Source organism: Tamandua tetradactyla, chromosome 16 (assembly GCF_023851605.1).
Source record: "Tamandua tetradactyla isolate mTamTet1 chromosome 16, mTamTet1.pri, whole genome shotgun sequence".
Lineage (NCBI taxonomy): Eukaryota > Metazoa > Chordata > Mammalia > Pilosa > Myrmecophagidae > Tamandua > Tamandua tetradactyla.
Window position 1 is genome coordinate 21,708,272 of NC_135342.1, and position 19,876 is coordinate 21,728,147.

At 55.6% G+C, this 19,876-nt stretch overlaps 1 protein-coding gene across 6 annotated transcripts in view; it reads right to left on the bottom strand.

The window, feature by feature from the left end:
• Positions 1-6,710: 6,710 nt before the first annotated feature.
• GRIK5 (glutamate ionotropic receptor kainate type subunit 5) overlaps positions 6,711-19,876 on the bottom strand; it is a 57,287-nt gene continuing 44,121 nt past the window's right edge. For all 6 annotated transcript variants that reach the window (XM_077131657.1, XM_077131656.1, XM_077131655.1 and 3 more), the window contains 5 exons: positions 14,304-14,469; positions 12,831-13,056; positions 10,951-11,079; positions 10,740-10,861; positions 6,711-7,716 (listed from right to left, as the gene is read on the bottom strand). In XM_077131657.1, the coding sequence (XP_076987772.1) occupies positions 7,288-7,716; positions 10,740-10,861; positions 10,951-11,079; positions 12,831-13,056; positions 14,304-14,469 (1,072 nt within the window). In that variant the 3' untranslated portion in view covers positions 6,711-7,287. The remainder of the gene's footprint in view (positions 7,717-10,739; positions 10,862-10,950; positions 11,080-12,830; positions 13,057-14,303; positions 14,470-19,876) is intronic.

The following is a 19,876-nucleotide window of genomic DNA, read 5'->3' on the forward strand; positions in this document are numbered from 1 at the left end:
GCGACTGCAGTTCCCAATTCGGAGTCTGGCAGACGGGGAGGGCAGGGGCCAGGGCTGGCAGGAGGGCTGGGCGAGGCCGGGCACGGACAGATCCTGAGGCCCTGGGCCATGCTGGGACCCGAGGCTCAGCGCAGCTCAGCGCTAATCCCCTCGTGACCTTGCAGAGGGACTGAGCTGCCTGCTGCCTGCCCCCAGACCCAGGGCTGAACCCAGGGTGGGCACCGGGAGGGGCTGCAGCCCGGGCCAGGTGGCCGTGCGTGCAGAGGAGGGCAGGGGGTGGGCAGGAGGCTTGGCCCCGGGCCAGCCCTGCAGCAGCACTGCGTATCAGTCAGGGATGCAGAGCCGGGGGACAACGCCACCCCTCCTCCCCCTCAGAGGGGGTCTCAGCCTCTGCAGACCAGCAGGCACATGGTGGAGCTTGACATCATGGGGTCAGGGTAGAGTGGTAGGCAGAAGAGGGGAAAGAGAGGCTTGGCAGGAGAGGGGGAGAAAACCAGCTGCCCACCCCTGCAACCTTAGAAAGGTTGGGGAGCTGATGCTTGGGTCCTCAGGAGGGTTAGGAGCTGTAGGCCTGGACTCCTGAGTTCTGAGGGAGGAGGGACTTGGTTCCAGGTGCTGGGAACCCTGGGCGGGAGGGAGAAGAGGCTGGGGACCTGGACTCCTGGGTCTGAGGGAGGAGGGACTGGGCATCCCATCACCGGCAGGCGAGCCTTGGTTCCGGCTTGCCCTTGCCATGACTAAATCCCCTTGGGGGCAGGCTTCCATCTGGCAAAGTGAGGAGTAGAGGCTTCCCCAGCAAAGGTAGGAGGCCCGGATGGGTGCGCTGTGGGACAGGGGCACCTCGAGGGGGGGCCATGCCTGTCCCACTGTCGCCCGCCTCTGTGGCTCTTCGCCATTTTCGGCGCTGTCCGCCTCTTCCTCGGGCTCCGCGCCAGCTCACACAGCCTCTGCACCTGGGCCGGCCCCTTCCTCCCCCTCTCAGGGTGTCTGGTATGCCCGCCCTGAGCATCTCTCCCTGACCGCCCTCTTTCCCTCTGCTTCCACTCCCCATCATTTGGGCTGACTGCAGGTATCTGGAGACAGGAAATTCCTGTCCTGTGCCTCAGTTTCTCTCTTTGTCTCTCTAGGTCTGTCTCACTCATCTCTTTATCTCTGCCTGTCTCTGTCTGTATGTCTACATCTCTTTCAGAGTCTCTCTGTCTGTCTCTTTCTGTGTGTGCCAATTTCTATTTTTCCCATGGGTGTGCCTCTCTCTCTCTGCCTCCCATATTTAACACATTTTTGCTTCTCCCCTCGCCCCACTTTTTTTCCTGAGCGTCCCTTCCCTTCCTTCTCTAAAGTGTTCAGACTCAGTCCTCTCCCCAAATAAGCCCACAGCTTCCCCTTCCTCCACTCCACTTACCTGGAAGCCATTGCAGACTCCCATCCCCCCATCTCTCCCCCAATCCTTCCCCCACCCAGTTCTTCTCCCCATCCCCCATGTACAGAGCCGCAGCCCCACCCCCACCTCCATCTCTAGCCCACCAGCCTTCATCCGCCATCTTTCTCCTCATCCTCCATATTCCCTCTCTGTCAGCCCCTCCCTCTGCAGCCCACCCCCCACCCCCGCCCACTTGCTTTCTTTTCCCTCTCCCCCTCCCCACAGTCCCACCCCAGACACACAGGGAGGAATCCAGGGCTGCGGTGGGGGTCAGGTGGTCAGCCAGGGAAGGAGGCGGCATCTGCTGGAGAGACCCACAGACAGACAAGGACACACCAACACGGAGGCAAGGGCATAGCCAGGCATGCACTCCCCCCCTCCCCACACACACGCCCTTTGCACATGCATGCCCTCAGCACGCAGTCTGCCTGCCCTGCTCTCCTGCTCTCCCTCCTCCCTCCAGCACCCCCCCCCCCCCCGTGTTTGCTGCCCACATCAGGGCTGGACACACATGGTCGCGCCAGGCCCGTAGCACTGCAGAGTCTCCCCCCCTCCCCCAGGCCTCGAAGGAGAAAGAGAGGTCACCCGGGTGTCCATCCCACAGCCTGGACCTGTCCCCATCCCAGCCAGAGAGGCAGGGTAGCTTTAACACCCTCAGACACCGCAAACGCACATCCCCCGCCACACAATCGCAGGCAGACGGAGGGGGCAGGGCCTGGCAGGGCCAGGAGCGCACACGCACACATGCACACGCATGCACACACGCCCGAGCACGCATCCGCACAAGGTCAGGCGGAGGTGCTGCGGGCCGAGCCCCGCATGCCGCGCCAACGTGCGCCACAGACCCCGCGGCCCCGGCGGCCCCGCGCACAGCCACAGCCAGCCCGCGGCCCGGGTCAGCAGGCTCCCAGCGTCTCCGAAAGACCCCACCCCCGCGCAGAACCCCAATGTCAGCGGACCCCCAATGTCACCCACGAGCATCGCCCGGCCGGCCCAAGCACCTACCCCCATCTTGGCGGCTCCGCGGGGAGACTGGCGGGCGGGCGCGCGGGGGACCGGGGCAGGGGCCTCAGGGCGGGCTCAGGCGCGGGCTCGGGCTGGGGGCTGCTGCGGCGCCCGCGCCGAGGTCCGGGAGGGCGTCCGTCCGTCCGTCCGTCGGTCCCTTCGCACAGAGGCTGCGGCGGCCGCCGCCTCCGCCTCCTCATATGCTGGCGCCCGCGGGGGGGCCTGTGCGGACCAATCAGGGGCGCCGCCACACTGACGGACGGCCCCCGGCCCCGCCCCTGGCACTGCAGCTGTCCTCCCCCCACCCCCTGTCTCTGCAAAGCGGCCGCGCGAGCCGAGGAGGGGGAGAGCCGCGGGGGACGGGGGGAATCCCAGAGACCCCGCAATGGGGGACCCGAAGGCCCCGCAGTGTGGGGCGACGCCTCCGAGGAGGGGGCACTGAGGAAGGGAGAGTCCCTGAGATCCCCTACAATCTGGGGTGTGCTCTAGGGAGAAAGGGGAGCTAAAAGGGGGGACAAGGGTGCAGGGGAAGCCCGGTAAACCATCGCACTAAGGCAGCACCCAGAGACCCTCTCCCCGCAGTGAAGCAGGAGGGGGGCCCTGGAGACAGTGGGGGGGGGTGCTGTCTGGGCAAAGGGTGCTGCTGGAGGAGGGCAGGGGAGAGCCCTACAGTGTGGGAGGGGGCGCCGCTGGGGAGTGGAGGGGGTCTCAAGAGAGCAAAGTAGGCCCCTAAAATGAGGAGGGGTGCTGCAAGGGGGTAGAATCCAAGATCATCCCTCGTCCCCCTCTCCCACTATGGGGTACACAGGACACACACCACAGCTGGGGAACTGCACTGGGAAGCCCAGAAAATGCAGAACATCAGTTAGCATGACCAGCCGGGCAGTTCACAGTACACACACACACACACACACACACACCAGTGCAATTTCTCCATCACACTCCCTCACTCTTGCACACACATACACACAACCCATCATACACCCCAGAGACTCAAACACATATTCATGAAACACAAAGAACACACACTTTGCACATCCCATCACACACCACACACTCACAATCACAACCATAAAGTGCCACATGGATAACACGCCTCCCATGTCAGGTTGACACATCACACCTGGCCTTGTCGCACCTTACATACAAAGCCACCCCATGCCACCCATCAATCACACACACCCTGAATGGGCACAGGCCTCACCTGCCCCCAGATACACCACATAAACCTGTTGACACCCCGCCGTGTGCGCCCACGGCATCACAGACATCATCGCAATGCCCCTCTCCAGCACATCTGAGCACCAGCCAGGGCCCCCGGGACAAACTTCCCAAATGATTAGGCATAGTGAAGGGCAGACGAAAAGTTGCACACAGACTCACACATGAACCATCACCATCATTCAGACACAAACCACACCACACCATCCCACACACTTCCCACACACCGTGTATCACAACCCTCTCGCCTACACCGTGTTGCATTTCCATACACATCCCGATGCCTCACCCACATGCCACATACACACCTTTCCCATGTGTGTCTGCACACCCGGAGCGTCCCGGAAGATACCCACACCCCAGGCTGGCCACTGACACATGACACCCCTTTAAGTCATCCACCAGAGCCTGAGGAGTCAGGGACTCCCACCCCTGCCCTGAAACCACCTTGTCCCACGAGGAACAGCCCAGACTTTCCTTGGGTTGGTACAAAGGGCACAGAGAGCAGCGTGCCTGCCCATAGCTTTCTCAGAATGGGTGTCCTCCCCACCAACAGGAATGAGATGTGCCCCTCATGCCCCACCAAGGCAAGGGACAGGGGGTGTGCTTTGTGAATGGCGGGTGGAGGGGGGGAAACGGGTGAAGGATAAGGATCTGGTTGGGGAAATGTGTGAAATGCTGACGGCCAGAGTAAGAGACACATAGAGGGAAATTTTCAGAGCTATGCAGAGTTGGACAGGGACAGAGAGCAGAAAGCAGCAGGGAATCTTGGGTTCCCTGGCTTCCCTCAGTGCTCAGAGTTTCATCCCAGGCCTGTTCTCTGACTCGTCTCCATCCCTCCTGCTGTCCCTGTTGCCATGGCAACAGGGAGGACAGACTCTGCAGCAAAGGAGGCTGGGCCAGCAGACCCGGCCTGTTGCCATGGAGACTGGGGAAGAGGAGGAGCCACATCTAACCCAGGTGCATCACCTCCAGGCCCCCTCCCCAACTCCGTCCCTTTCCGGGGGATGGAGGTCCTGTCAACAGATGGTCCCTTTCCCCTCCCACCGCCTTGGCTGGGCGTGGGTTATGGGGCAGGGGACTGGGGAGATGGAGAAGCCTGGGGCAGGGGGGATGGGTAGGGGTGGGGTTGGGGTGTTCTGGACCCCCAGAGATTCTAGACTTTCTCTTTCCTCTTGCTCTTCTGCTGGGCTAGGGGAGTCCTTGCCCTCCTCCCCAACCCACTCCCGACACAGGCCTGCGTCCCCCCCCCATGCACTCCCTCCTCAGACACAAGCCAGGCGAGACTGCATCGCTTCCAGCGCAAGGCTCTGCGGAAGTCGGGGGTGGGGGAGGGAAGACGGAGGAAGGTCATAAGGATGGATGGGGACAGGGGAGCTTGAATCAGACATGGAAAGAGGGACATGAGAGGAGAAACGGATACAGTTCGGAATTAGAGACAAATACACAGAGAATGAGAAGGAGAAAAGGGACCAGAGGAGGCAGAGAGGTGAAGACAGACAGAGGCCGAGCGACAGAAGTATTCCATGAAGGTGACAGGGACACAGGGACAGAGAGCTAGGCAGAGAGAGGTGTGACAACTAGGGGAGACTCAGAGATGAAGAGGCGGGAGAGGCTCAGAACAGACACTGGGGACAGGAGGGTAGGACTCAGAAGTGCAGAGACCCCGGAAGACAGCAGACAGTGATATGGGGGAAGAGAAGGGCAGAGACCTGATCTGTCTGCAACCCTGTTCTAGTCGCCTCGTCAGCCACAGTCCCGCCTAACGACAGAGGTGTGACTGGAGTCTGTTAGCAGGCAGACAGCAGAGACACTGAGACGCAAGAGCAAGTTCGCCCTAGAGGGGCCTGGTAGAGCCTCGGGGTGCTGTTTGAATCGGCTCAGAATAGGAGGCCGGTGGGTGCTGGGCCCTGTGCCAGAAGGGGCCTCTCCCGGTGGGCCCCCGCCGGAGGACTGCGGAAAGGAGGCTGGTGCTGAACGGACAGCTCCCTGGCTTGGGCCGCCTGCCGGGTCCCTCTCCCTCATCCCCCTCCTTCTGGCTTTCATTGCCTCTAGGGCCCCTTCCAGTCCCCATCTGGTTTTCTATGGCTCCTCGTATCTCTCCTCTCTCTGTTCCATCTGATTTCTGCTTCTGTCATACTCCAGCCCCAACTGCCCCGTGTGTCACCCTCTCTGCTCCATCTCTGTTGCTTCCCCTCTGCCCATCTCTCTCCTCCCTTCCTATCTTATCCCTCTCTGACTTCATCACGGTATCTCTCCATCTCTCCCCTTTTGCCCCGAACACTATTCCCATCCCTCTCTGCCTCCATTGCCTCTCTCCTCCTCTGCCCTCATCTCTTCCTCTCTCCCCAGTTCTCCATCTCTCCCCCTTCTACTCAGCCTAGCTTTGGATCTTGCTGTGTGACCTTCACTCGTCCTTTCTCGCTGCAGTTTCCACAGAAACCTCCAGCCAGGCGAGGAAGGGCGGGGACAGAGGCAGACCCACCCTTCCCCCCTCCCACCCGGCTCCACCAGCCCTTAAGCATCCTCTCCCCATTCTACTGGGATTCCTCACCTTCTCTCTGGGGGTGGGGGTGTTGAGGAGGGTGGGGAAGGTACATTTTTAGCAGAAATAAAGGGTCAAAGTCAGACACATGAAGATGGCCTCACGGATGCACACACACACACACACACACACACACACACACAGAGGCACGTGATCACAAAGTCACCAAATCACCCTGGCCCAGGCACACATCCGCCACCATACGTGCCACTCCAGGCCTGGCCACATCTAACAGCACACTTGCCTTCACCTCCCCCCACCCCCATCTGGTCTCAGTCTCTCTGTGCCTCCGCCTCTCCAGATCCCCGCATCTCTCTCGGGGTCTCTGTGGCGGCCTCCCTCCTGTCCTCAGACAAGGTCAGAGGAAAGGGGCCAGCCCCGGGGACCTCGGCTGACCTGCTGGTTCTGGGCAGGGCTGAGGGCGGAGAGGTTGCGTATCCTCAGCAGACAGCCCACCCCCACCCCCACGCCCACCCCCGCCTCCAGGAAATGAGATCCGGGTATCCCCGGTTTGGGGATTTTGTTCTTTTTTTTATTCCAACAGGGACTGGAGTGTGGCAAGGTGAGAGATGGGGTCCGAACTGACCCCCTCCCTGGGGGGATCTCATAGAAATTCCGAGGTTTCTCCCCAAAAAAAAGAGAGAAAGAGAAGAGTAGAAGGGCGCCAGGGGACGCCCATCTGCCTAGCGGCCCTCCCCCCCTCCAGAAATGGGGAGGGCTGTGTCAAGTCTTGGGGGGCCTGAGCTGTCCCGGGACGGAGTCCTGTCCGCGGACTGCCTTCCGCTTCCGAGCCCGGCCTCCGCAGTCCCCAGCCACCGGAGTCCTCATTTCTGCGCTCCTCGTCCCGCAGTGGAGGGGCGCAGTGCGGGCGTCCGCGGCACCCTCTCGCGAGTCCACCAGGGGGCGCAGGCAGGCTCCGGAGCCGAGCCTCCCGCTGCACCGCGAGGCGAAGGCAAAGTCGCCGGGTCCCGCGCGCTGGGGCACAAGTCCTGCCCCACGCGTTGGGGGGTGGAAGTAGGCGGGGACGACGGGGCCTGGGGCAAGTCCCAGCCCTACGATCAGTCCGCGCGCCCGCCCGGCCCCGCCCGGCCCGTGGTCACTCGTGCTCGGCCAGTTCTCGGGGGCCGACCGGGCAGGGCCGCGGCCGGGGCGGGCTGGTGGCCTCGGCGGGGGCGCCCAGTCCGCGGGGAGGCGCGCCGGCCCCGGAGGCCCGCAGCGCCTGGATGCGCCGGCACTCTTGGCAGACGCGCACGTGGGTGCAGGGGGTGGGCGCGGCGGGCCGGGGACCCCCTGGGGGCCCCGGGTCGTCCAGGAGGCGCTGGGGCCCCCCGTGCGCACCGCCGGGATCCCCGCCCGCGCCGGCCGAGTAGAGCTTGCCGTTGCTGAGGCGCATCTCGCGGACGGCGCGCAGCGACAGCAGGGCCCGGCTCGGGCCACCCGGGCGCCGGCGCCGGCGGGAACGCGACGTCTTGCGGCAAGAAACCGCGTGGCGCAGCTCCTGCAGCATCTCTTGGCACACCGATACCTGCGGGCGGCGCGGGGCGGCCGTCACCGTCCGGGCGCTCTCCTCAACCCGTGCCTCCCCGGCTCCTGCAACCTTCTCCAACTTCCTTGCCTCCCTCATTTCCTCTCGACACCCCGCTTTTCCACTCCTCTCCCCTCTCCTCCTCCACTCTTCCCCTTTACTCTTTCCACACCCTCTTCTCTCACCTCACCTCCTTTCTTCACCTCCTCTCTGCCTTCTACCCTCCCTTCTACTTCCCACTTCATTTCCCTCAGTTTTTCTCCCCCACGCGCTTTCTCAAGCCTCCGTTCTTCCTGGACTTTGTTCCTGAACCTACCCTTCACCTCCCACCTGGGCTTCTCTGCTGCTTCTCTCCTTCCTCTTGCCTTTCCCCTTCCCTGACTTCTGACATACTCTGGTCCTTCCCTCTTGCTTCCCATTTTCTGTCTCTCACTCATGACCTGGTTACTTCAAGGCATATTAATTGAGCTTCTACTGCATGCCTGGCATTCTGGTCACTGGGATACAACAGAGAATCAGAGGGCTAGAGGTCCCTGCCTTCTTCAGGGCCAGATAACAGCACGGACATACACAGAGTATGCTAGATGGTAATGAGTGCTCTGGAGAAAAATGAGTTATTTACTTCCGGGAGGCCACACTGAATTCAGACCTTTAAGCAAAGACTGACAAGAAGGGCTGGGCAAGTCTTATGGAGATCTGGCACAGCATCCTGGGGAGGCCATGAGGAGGTGCTGGGTGGGAGTGGCTTAGCATGTTTGAGGAGCAGCCATAGGTGGGGGTGTGTGTGCTGGAATGGGATGTGCAAGGGACCGAGAGGGAGGAGACGAGGCCAGAGGAGCAATGGGTGCAGCTTGCCTGGTCAGGTAAGACCCACAGGCCACTGTAAGGGTTCTGACTTTTATTCTGAGTCAGATAGGAGCGACTGGAGGGTTTCGAGTCAAGGCCTGCATGCTTTAATAGGATCACTCTGGTGCTGTGTTGAGAATAGACTGTAGGGAGGCCAAGGCCGGAGCAGCGAGCCCAGGGATGGTGGTGGCTGGACGTAAGTGATGGTGGTGAAGGAGGGGAACCAAGATCAGATGTGGGGTGCAAAAGATAGGGGGGTTAGGACAGTTCTGGCCAGTCTGGCCTGAGCAACTGACAGGGTGGTGCTGCCTTGTGAGTGGGCGGGAGCTCAGTGTCATCCAGACCTGGCAGACATCCACGTGGAGATGTCATGGACTGAGGTGAACTCACCCGCCTGGAGTGCAGGGCAGTGGTCCATGCGAGAGCTCACTCGGGAGCCATGGCAGCTGTCTCCACAATCCCACCCCATGATCCTGCCTCCTGGGACTCACATCCTTGTCTAAATACCCTCTGACATGGGATCAGGCTTGGTTAGTGAGATCAGTATAATACAGTTAGCTCATAAAAGATGTTTTGGCTTCTGCCTTGCTCCCTTTTGGATCACTCACTCTGGGGAAAGTCAGCTGCCAAACTGTGAGGACATTCAATTAGTCCACTGGAGAGGTCCTCATGTGAGGAACTGAGGCCTCCTGCCAACTGCTATGTGCATGAGCCATCCTGGAAGCAGACCTGCCATCCCCAGTCAAGCCTTCAGACAATGGCAGCCCCGGCCAACAACTTTATTGTAACCTCATCAGAGACCCTGAGTTGCCAGAACCACCCAGCTAAGCTGCTCCTGGATTCCTGACCCACAGAAATGGTGAAATTATATATGTTTGCTGTTTTAAGCTGCTGAGCTTTGGGATCATTTGTTTCACAGCAATAGCTAACTAACACAGGAGTCATCCACATACAGATGGCCTTAGCCATTGGAATGGATGGGATCAGTGGGGTGGGGGTGGGGGAATGACAGAGAAAGGCATTCTAAGGACTGAGCCTGGAGGCCCCTAGCAAATAGAGAATGGGGAGAAAGAGGAGCCCGAAAAGGAATGGCCAGAGAGGCAACAGGAAACTGAGGAGAGAGCAGTGTCCAGAACCCAGGGCAAGAAAGGGTTTTGAGGGCAGCGTGATCAGCTGGGCTAAAGACTACTAAGAGCTCCCGTATGATGGGGTCTGATACTTGGGCTTGGAATTTCACAGCACAGTTTCACTGATGACAAAGTGCCTTCAGCATGGTGAGGGGAACAGAAGTGGGTCCAAAAGTGAGTGGGAGGAGAAGAACTGGAAGGAGCAGAGAGACACAGCTCCTTGGAGGAGTTTGGCTGGACAGGGAAGGGGAGGCACGGAGTGGCAGCTGGAAGGGGAAGTAGGGTCAGGAACCGGTTCAGGATGGGAGAAATGTCAGTACATTTGTATGCTGATGGGACTAATCCAATAAAGAGGACAACTGAGGAAGCAGGAGGAAAGGAGAGAAGGGCTGATGTCCCTGGAGGGCAAAAGGTGGGGGAGCTTGGCTGCTTCCCTTGGAGGATGGAGCAGGGTAAGTGGAGAAGGCAGGCAGGTGGGTAGCTGGGGGTGGGGTGGGGGACTCTGTGCCATGCTCTCTTCTGATCCCTTTACTGTTCTGAGGGGGTGGGGGAAGCAAGGTCCTCAGCTGGGAAGGAGGAGGGGAGAGGGGTGGAGGCTGGTGGAGAGGGAGAAGGTGGAAGCACGAAGGGGTAAGGAAGTGCCGAGCCCGGCTGGGTGGCACTGAGGGCCCACCTGAAGTCAGCAACCCTGAATACAATGTGAGACCAGCCAGCAAGCTCATGTTTTCTTCCTGGCGCATCCGGCTGCATTCTCTCCGCCTCTCGGTTTCTCCTCTTACTTCTTGCTTTACCATGTTCCTTCTTTCTGTGCTCCTTCTCACCTCCTTTCCCTTGCATCCTCATCCTTTCCTGTGCCCTTTCCTTCCTCTGTCTTCCACACCCGTGTATGGGTCCCTGTTCCTCCAGCCTGCCTCTCCCGCCACCCCAGGGCCCCCTGATCACAGGATTCCTCCTCCCCCCGCCTCCTCCGGGTCCCGTCAGTCACCACTTAGGGCTCCCTGTACTGCCATCATCACACTGGCTCTCCACCCCCCTCGCCAACCTGCTCACCTCTTCGGACTCCGCCGACCTCCGCGTGGACCATATGAATTCCATGACGGCCACGAAGACGGCGATGATGAGGCCACAGATGAGCACGACGAAAATGCCACCGATGTTCCCCATGCCCAGACCTGCAGGGAGGGAGGGCCACGTAGGCGGGACCGCCTGGGGGGGTGTCGCGAGGGGTGCTGCCCACGGGCACACGGCGAGGGTGGCTGACCTTTAGCTCGGTGGTCCTCCTCCTTGGGGCACCGGCCCCCCTCCCACCACTTGCGCTTCAGGATCTCCAGCCGGTTGTTCTCCTGGAGCTGCAGGATGGCCAGGGTGATCTCATCCCGGAACGGGGAGCCTGGGCCGGGCAAACGAGGGGCTGGACTCCGGGCCGGTACGTCCCTGCCCATCCCGAACCCCAAAGTTCTCCCTCACCGGGGCCTGCCCTCCTGCCTCGGCCACTTCCCCGGCGTCTCGCCTGTCCAACTTCAAGTCTGCCCACCACTCTCTACTACGCCGGCAACCTCCCTGGGCTCAGCCCCCATCCCACCTCACCACCTCCCTGCTGCCTGCTGTCCCCCACCTCCCAGGCTCAGCCCAACACAGCAGCCAGAGGGACAGCTTTAGACACACAGTCCTAGGTCATGCCTCTCCTGTGCTGAAAACCCTCTAGCAGCTTCCTGTCGCCGCTGGAACAAGAGTCTTCCCTTGGCCTGTAGCATCCTGCGCTGAGGGCCGGCCGCCTCTCTGCCAACCTCCCCTCACCTCTCTCAGCTCCAGCCACACCAGCCCCCAGGCTGTTCCCCCAAAACACCTGGCACAATCTCACTTTAAGGGGTGTGCCCTCTGCCTGGAATGCTCCTTCCCTCCCTTTCTTCAGGCCGCTGCTCACATGGCCTCTTAGGACATCTTCTCTTGGCTGCTTTTTTTAAAAGGACCAACAACCACCCCCACTCCCAGTCAGTCTCTTCCCCTTAGTTTACACCAGAGCAGTCACCCCCGTCCGCCATCATGTTCATGTGGTTATTGTCTGTTTGCTGTCTGTCACCCCTACTTGGAAGCAGGAGGGTGGACTCTGGCAGCATCTCTGCTGCAGTATCCCCAACATCTAGCAAGGGACCTGGCACACAGTAGGGTGGCAGGCATATCTGCTGTGTGAATGAATTGCTGTGCTCAGCACAGCCACAACCCCAGACCTCCTCCCTCCCACCTTCCCTTAAACCATCCTTGGGTGCTAAGCAGCTCCCACATATCCTTTCTGTTCTCAAGTCTTCATTCACAGATACTCCTTGGGCATCTACCACATGCCAGGAACTAGGGCACTGGGTGAGTGGGGTGACTGGTATTTACCAGGCACCCACCAGGTACCAGACCCTTGAGTTGCAGAAATGCATTCACATCTCACAGGGATCCTGAGGGGCAGGCATTACCACCTCCATATTCTGGGTGGGGAAGGCAATACCTTGCCTGAGTCTCTCCGTACACCTCCTCCCTGCCACAGCTCCAGGTTACCCTGCTCCCCTCGCACAGCACCCACTCTGTGACAGGGAGGGGAATGGCTCTGACAAAATTTGGTGGTGGGTTTCTGGCACTGATTCCAGAGAGCATGACCTGAAGTTTAAAAAGGCACATCCAAGTCTCCCTAGCAGATCCGTCCACTGACCCATCCATCTGTCCATCCATCCATCCACCCATCCAACAAGTATTTTCTGAGCACCTGCTCTGAGGGGGGACGTGGGTTTGGTGCAGGGAATATGAAGCAAATAAAACCAGGTCCTCCCTCTCAGAGGCCCTCAGTCAGTGAGGGGAGATGACAAGTGTCATGGCCCATGGGCACTGAGTTTACTTGCAGAGGCTCCCTGGGTTCTCCCAGCAACCCTGCGAGGCTGGAACTGATGCTCCTGGATAGGGGCATTTGGGCAGGTGGAGGGCACGCAGGTTCAGGGTAGTGAAGTCATCTGCCCAAGGCCACACAGCCAGGAGGCTGGGCATGCAACAGATGCAGTCTGCCTCGGAGAGGGCCTGGCTCAGCCCCCAGCTGACTCTCATCCATATCCTGGGTGCTGATGCACAGGACCCCCTGCCCCACCCCACCGCCTGCTGCCATACCCAGTGGCATGCCGATGCCGTAGCCCTTGGTGTCGAGGAGACCCCCGATCTGGGTGAGGTTGCAGTTGAGGCGCCGGTGGTACTCGTTCATGGTGGACTCGAGCAGGAAGGCGTAGCGGGAGTTGAGGACGCGGGCGATGCCCTCCTCTGTGCTCTTAACGAACACACTGGGCTGCTTGGACTGCATGTAGTTCCACATGCGCTGGTACGTCTGGTACCGCGAATTCTGGGTGGAGGGAGCACAGGGGGGAGACGGTGAGGGTCTTTCCACCCCCATCCTCCCTGAGCCCCGTCCTCTCCTTCCAGGAAGCTTCCCTCAACCCGAGAAAGAAGATACAACAGGAAGACAGAAAAAGCCAAAGAGAGGAAAAATCGAGTGAGTCAGACTGATGGCTCTTGTGGGGCAGGTCTGAGGTGTGCCCAGGCCTGCGAGCCCCGTGAGGACCCCGAGGCCCTACGGCTTGCGGAAGAAGGGTCCGTGGTCTATTTTTCAACCTTCCTTTCCTGTTTCCCTGTGTCCAGCTCCACCCGACTTCGCAAGCTCCCAGGGCATGGATGAGAGTCAGCTGGGGGCCGTGTTGAAGATGCCCAGCCCCAAAGGCTATGCCTCTGGGCTCAGCCTGATTCTGAAAGACCTGCAGCCGTACAAATAGGGCAGCTCACTTCCTGTGGGCTCTGAAGAGACCTTCTGGAGGATCACCACCTCCATTCCAGCTCCAGCTGCAGGACTTTGGAGCCCTGAGGGGTGGAGGTGTGGGGAGGCCGGGCTGGGAAGACCACCCTCCATGCCCTCTCATCTGCCTCTCCACCCTTGGCCTGAGGCCGAGGCACTACTCCCCCTAAATGCCCCACAGGCCCCTCACCGCTGCTCTGGCTCAGCTCCTTTCCAAACTCACTGCTCTAGTCTCCCATCCTCACCAGGGGGCCGGGCAGCTCCCCTCCCCTCTTCCTCTCTTTTAACGCTTCATTAGCAGCCCAGCTCCAGCCTTTTCCACAACACCAGTCTGCAGAGGGAACTTGTAGCTCTAAGCGGGTCACCCCTCTGCTCGGAAACTGCGCCCTCCTCCCCACTTACGGACTCAGTTCCAAGTGCCCCTCCTCGCGTCTGACGTCTCCACAGTCTGACCTGAACCTCCTCACCAGCCCTGCTTTCCTTTCCTTTCCTTCCCACACAGGGACAAGCTCTCTCCACCGTGAAGGATCCTCCCCACTGCTGGCCCATTTACCCAGGTCTGACCCTCCCGGCCGCCTCCTGACCCCCGTCTGGCCTATGCAGCGGTGTCTTGACCTCCGATAACACATCTACCCGATTCCCGCCCCTGGGCAAAGGATCCATTTCCTAGCCAGACAGCAAGCGCCCCCCAGTGTGACAGCGGGCCTCTGCTTCCAGCCTCCCAGCCACCACTGACCAGCCATCCCTCTGTCCCAGGAGGCCCCACCCAGCGCCAAGCCCGCGAGGTCTGGGCAGCCCACCTGGAAGAAGGTCATGGTGGAGCCAGCGTGGATGGTGCCGTACTCAATGTTGGTCTGATCTGCCAGGTCGTCGGCCGACTCCACGGGCACCTCCATGCGCTGCACGGTGAGGAAGGCGGCCAGGTTGGCCGTGTAGGAGGAGATGATGATCAGGGTGAAAGCCCACCTGAGGGGTCAGAGGGGTGAGCTGCAGGCTGGAGCCACCCCCGCCACCCTGCCTGTGGCCCAGCGCCCTGTTGGCAGGGCTCCCCATCAGTGATGCCAACATCCAGAAGGCTCCAGGCCTGCCAACCAGCTGAATGGCCAATGGACCTGGAAATTGGAGCCAGAGTCCCTGGGTTTAAATCCTACTTCGAGACTTCCGCCGCCAGTCCCGAGAGTAAGATGAGCTGGAAAGACCCTCCCACCATAAACAAACCAGAAAATTGGACACAAGGTAGGAAACAGCTACTTAAAGAACAACAGGCACCACTGCACTGTGATCCCCCAGAGAATGGAAACAAATGAAGCCATTGTCCAGGCTTTCAGACCGGATTTAATTTAAGGACTGCAAATAATATAGCCATCTTGCTGAGTTGCAGACACAGTGATCAGAGCTCAGGGAGGACAAGATGACTGGAATTTATGGGACAGATTACCAAAAGGAGGGAGCTCAGAAGAGGGAGCTCCAGATAGCTGCATGAGTGGGGGAATCCACATTACACCCCTCCCCCAAAAAAATCAAAGATGAAAGGAACAGCTAGGAACAGCATGCAAACCAGAGGACATTACAACAAAATGGTAGGGGATGTGGAGGGAGGAAACGACAAAACTCTCCACATAGCATTTTCTATATCCAGCAAAAATATCCTTTGATGAAGAAAGCAAAATAAGAAGTTTATCAGACAAACAAAAGCTGGGAAAATTATTGTCAGAAGACCTACACTTCAAGAAATGTTACAGGAAGTTCTTCTGTCAAAAGGAAAATATGACTACATAGAACCTCTGATGGACATGAAGGAATGAAAAATGTTTGGGTAAATATAAAACATTATTTCTCATTTAAAAAATATCTTTAAAAGATATCAACTACTTAAAGCAAAACACTTGCACATACACACACACACAATTTCACACACACAAAAAACAGCGTATTGTAAGGTTTGTTAAGATGTGTAGAAGTAAAATATACAACAACAGTAACTGGAAAACTAGGAGACAGAGATGGAGGTATGGTGTGGTAAGGATACATTTTATGGGAAATGGTATATTACTTGAAAGTAGGTTTTAATAACTTAAAGATACATATTGTAGAACTTAGAGCAACCATTAAGAAAAATAAGTGGAGATAAAATAGAATCTTAAAAATCTCAATAAACCCTAAGAAGGTAGGAAACGAAGAATAAGGGAATAAAGAACAGATGGAAATAAGCCCGACACAAAAGGACAAACATTGTATGATTTCTCTTACATGAAATTCTTAGAATAAGGAAATTCATAGAGGCAGAAAGCTGAATAGCTGTTGCCAGGAGTGGGGAGGGGGGAAATAGGGAGTTATTGCTTAATAGGTAGAAATTTCTGTTTGAGATGAGGACAATATTCTGGAAATAGATAGAGGTGAGGATTTTGCAACATTGTCAACATATTTAATGTTACAGCACTGTATCTTTAAAAATGGTTAAAACGATTTTTACATTGTATATATTTCACCACAATAAATTTTTTTAAGAAAGAGAACAGATGGGACACGCAGAAAACAAATAGCAAGATGGCGGATTTAAACCCAACCACGTTGATAATTCCATTAAAGATAAACAGTCTAAACCAAGGGTTGGCAAACCAGGGGCCACAGGCCAAATACGACCTGCAGCCTGCTTGTGTACAGCCCACAAGCTAAGAACAGCTTTTACATTTTTAAATAGTTGAAAAGAAATCGAAAGAATAATAATATTTTGTGACATATGACAATTAAATGAAATTCAAATTTCAGTGTACATAAAGTTTTATTGGAACATAGTCACATCCATTCATTTGTGTGTTTATTCTCTAGTTGCTGCCACGGCAGAGGGGAGTGGTCCTGCAAAAGAGATGATGGTCGGCAAAGCCTAAAATATTTACTATTTGGCCCAACACAGAAAGAGTTTGCCAACCCAACTCAAAGTAAGTTTATAATAAAACCCGCTTTATATAGAATGCTATAGGTGTGTGGAAAGTAAAAAGACGGGTAAGACATATACCATGCAAACCATAAGTATGGGAAAGATGGAGTGCCTGGGTTGTCATCAAAATTAATTTCAGAGCAAGGAATGTTACCAGGACTAAAGAGGTATCATTAACTTTACTTAATGATAAAACGGTCAATTCATTAAACAGTCCCAAACAATCATACAAAATACATGAGTTTCAAAATCCATGAAGGAAAAAGTGATTGGACTGATAAGTACATGGAAGCTTGAGTAGGGCATGAGATTTTGTTGGTTTGTCCAGAGTGATGCCCTGATAAATCCCAGAGTGATTTGAGCAGTGAATAAAAAAGTATTTGCAAAGTCCCCTTGGAGGAATGGTGAGAAAGGGGGAAAATTCAACTTTCCCAAGTTGAATTCTTGATATTCTCACAAGCAGTGGGGACAACCAAAGCAACAGGCTGAGCCCACAGTCTTGGGGTTTGTTCATATGAATCTTAAACCCCACAAAGGATAGGTCAAGCCTACTTAAAATTAGGCCTAAGAGTCACCCCCAAGAGAACCTCTTTTGTTGCTCAGATGTGGCCTCTCTCTCCAGTCAACACAACAAGCAAACTCACTGCCCTCCCCCTGTCTACATGGGGCATGACTCCCAGGGGTTTGGACCTTCCTGGCAACGTAGGACAGAAATCCTAGAATGAGCTGAGACTCAGGATCAAGGGATTGAGAAAACCTTCTCGATCAAAAGGGGGAAGAGTGAAATGAGACAAAATAAAGTGTCAATGGCTGAGAGATTCCAAACAGAGTCGAGAGGTTATCCTGGAGGTTATTCTTACGCATTAAATAGATATCACCTTGTTAGTCAAGATGTAGTGGAGAGGCTGGAGGGAACTGCCTGAAAATGTGGAGCTGTGTTCCAATAGCCATGTTTCTTGAAGATGATTGTGTGATTGTGAAAACCTTGTGTCTGATGCTGCTTTTATCTACCTTATCCACAGTAGAGTAAAACATATGGAATAAAAATAAATAATAGGGGGAACAAATGTTAAACTTAGATTGAAATGCTAGTGATCAATGAAAGGGAAGGGAAAGGGATATGGTATGTATGAATTTTTTTCTGCTGTCTTTTTATTTCTTTTTCTGATTTGATGCAAATGTGCTAAGAAATGATCAGGATGATGAATATGCAATTATGTGATGATATTGTGAATTACTGTTTATGTAGAACAGAATGATCGTATGTTAAGAATGTTTGTGTTTTTTGTCATATTTTTAAAAAATTAAAAATTGATAAAAATTTTTTTAAAAATTTAGATTGAAATGCTAGTGATCAATGAAAGGGAGGGGTAAGAGGTATGGTATGCATGAATATTTTTCTGTTGTCTTTTTATTTCTTTTTCTGAATTGATGCAAATGTTCTAAGAAATGATCATGATGATGAATATGCAACTCTGTGATGATATGATGAATTACTGATTATATATGTAGAATGGAATGATCATAATAAAAAATAATAAAAAAAATTTTTTTAATAAATTAAAAAGTGATTGGACTGAAGGGAGAAACAGACAAATCCACAATAACAGCTGGAGACTTCAACACTCCTTTCACAACAGTTGCGAGGAGGAGGAGGCAGAGCTCGGCGAGGAGGGAGAGCACCTGCACAGCTCTCAGCCCGCTCCGCTGAACCGACACTTAGAGCACACCGCCCCCGGCACAGCAAAACATACATTCTTCTCCAGCGCACATGGAACGTTCACTAGGACAGGCCGTATGCTGAGCCGCGAAACAAGCTTCAATGCATTAAAAGGGTTAATTCCTACAGACCATGTTCTCTGACCTCAAAGGAATGAGAAATCCCCTTATCTAATTCCTGGACTCCCTACCCCCACCATCTTGGCTCCATCGTTGCCTAGCCACGTGACCCTGGACACTGGGTTGCGGTTTCCTCACCTTGGAAATAAGTGGTCCTTCCCTGAGGGGGCTGTTGTGGGGAGTCAGTGTTGTGGGGAGTGAAAAAAAAATCTAAGGGAAGCACTGGCAGCGTTTGTCCTCACTGCTTTGGTGACAAAGTACTGAGTCAGGAAATGAGGTGGCCACTGGGCCTGGCTGTGGGAGGCCATGGCAGCCACTTGTCTTACCCTGGCCCTCTGGCCTCCCACCTGGCAAGTAAGAGTGGCCCGACTCCCTGGGGACCATGTGCCCCTACGGGGCCTGACGACAGGGAGGATGCTGGAAGGATTTCCCAGGCCCTCACCCTCCATGGCTGAAGGAACACTGGCAGGGGGGCGTGTAGGGAGTGGGGGGAGGGATGACCAATACAGCTCCTGAAAAAGAAAACCCAAACCCCACACGCAGAGACCATCCCCGGGGTGGACTGCCACACACACCCCTCCCTGAGAAACCAACTCTCTCCAAACCCATCCTATGGCTCAGTGTCGTCAATTCACTCATGACAAAACCGTCCAGTGCCTGGGACATGCCGGGTACTTCCCCGGGCCAAAGATGTGCTGTGGCTGATGGGTGGGTCGTGGTTGATGGAGCCACTCGCCGAGAGAGGGCAGGGAGAACACAGAAGGAGAGTCAGAAGAGGAAAGGGAAGGGTGAGGGGCTCCACTGAGGATGAGGTGAGTTTGGGATGCCTGCTGGGTACCCAAGTGGGGTGCCTGAGCTGGCTGGATGTATGAAGCTTGGGGTCAGTACTTGAACTGCAAGGGATGCCAGGGGCTGAGACAGCCCAGGAGTATACAGAGCATGGTCTCAGGCGGGGAGTACATCCTAGGGGGTGTCCAGGGAAGGTGGGCAGCTTTTGGGTGGTCAGAGTGATTGAGAGGTGCTACTGGTGCCACAGGGTGGGGTGGGTATGTGACTGCTCAGTACAGAATCATCAGTGAAAATGTGGTTTTCACCTGGGTCTAAGACCTAACTCCTTGGCAAATAAAAATCAAAGTTTTGGTTGTTTTTTATTTTTTTGCATGGTTATAACATACACTAAAATTTCCAGAAATGCTTCTGTTGTTTAAATTGAGGAATGATTGGATTTTGTTGCATTTGGAACTTTGCCAAGAACTGCCCACCATTTTGGGAAGCCACATCTGAGACTAATTCCACTCATGGCATCTGAGTCACCAAGTCAAGAAACTTGGATCTGTCTGCATCAGTAAATTGTCACGTTCACAGTGGTTTATATTTATATGAACATACTTATTTACCAACTCTTTGAAAATGTCAGACATAAAAGTGTCAACAAAATCCTATTAGTCTTCTCTTAATTCTAAATTTATTCATTATAAGTAGCTGGAATAGCTTGACTGTTGCATCATGGCACGTCCAAACATTTACAGCCTGATAGCACATTAATTTATGATAAATTGCTTCCCTTCTTTTTGTCCACTGTATTACAATTAGGGC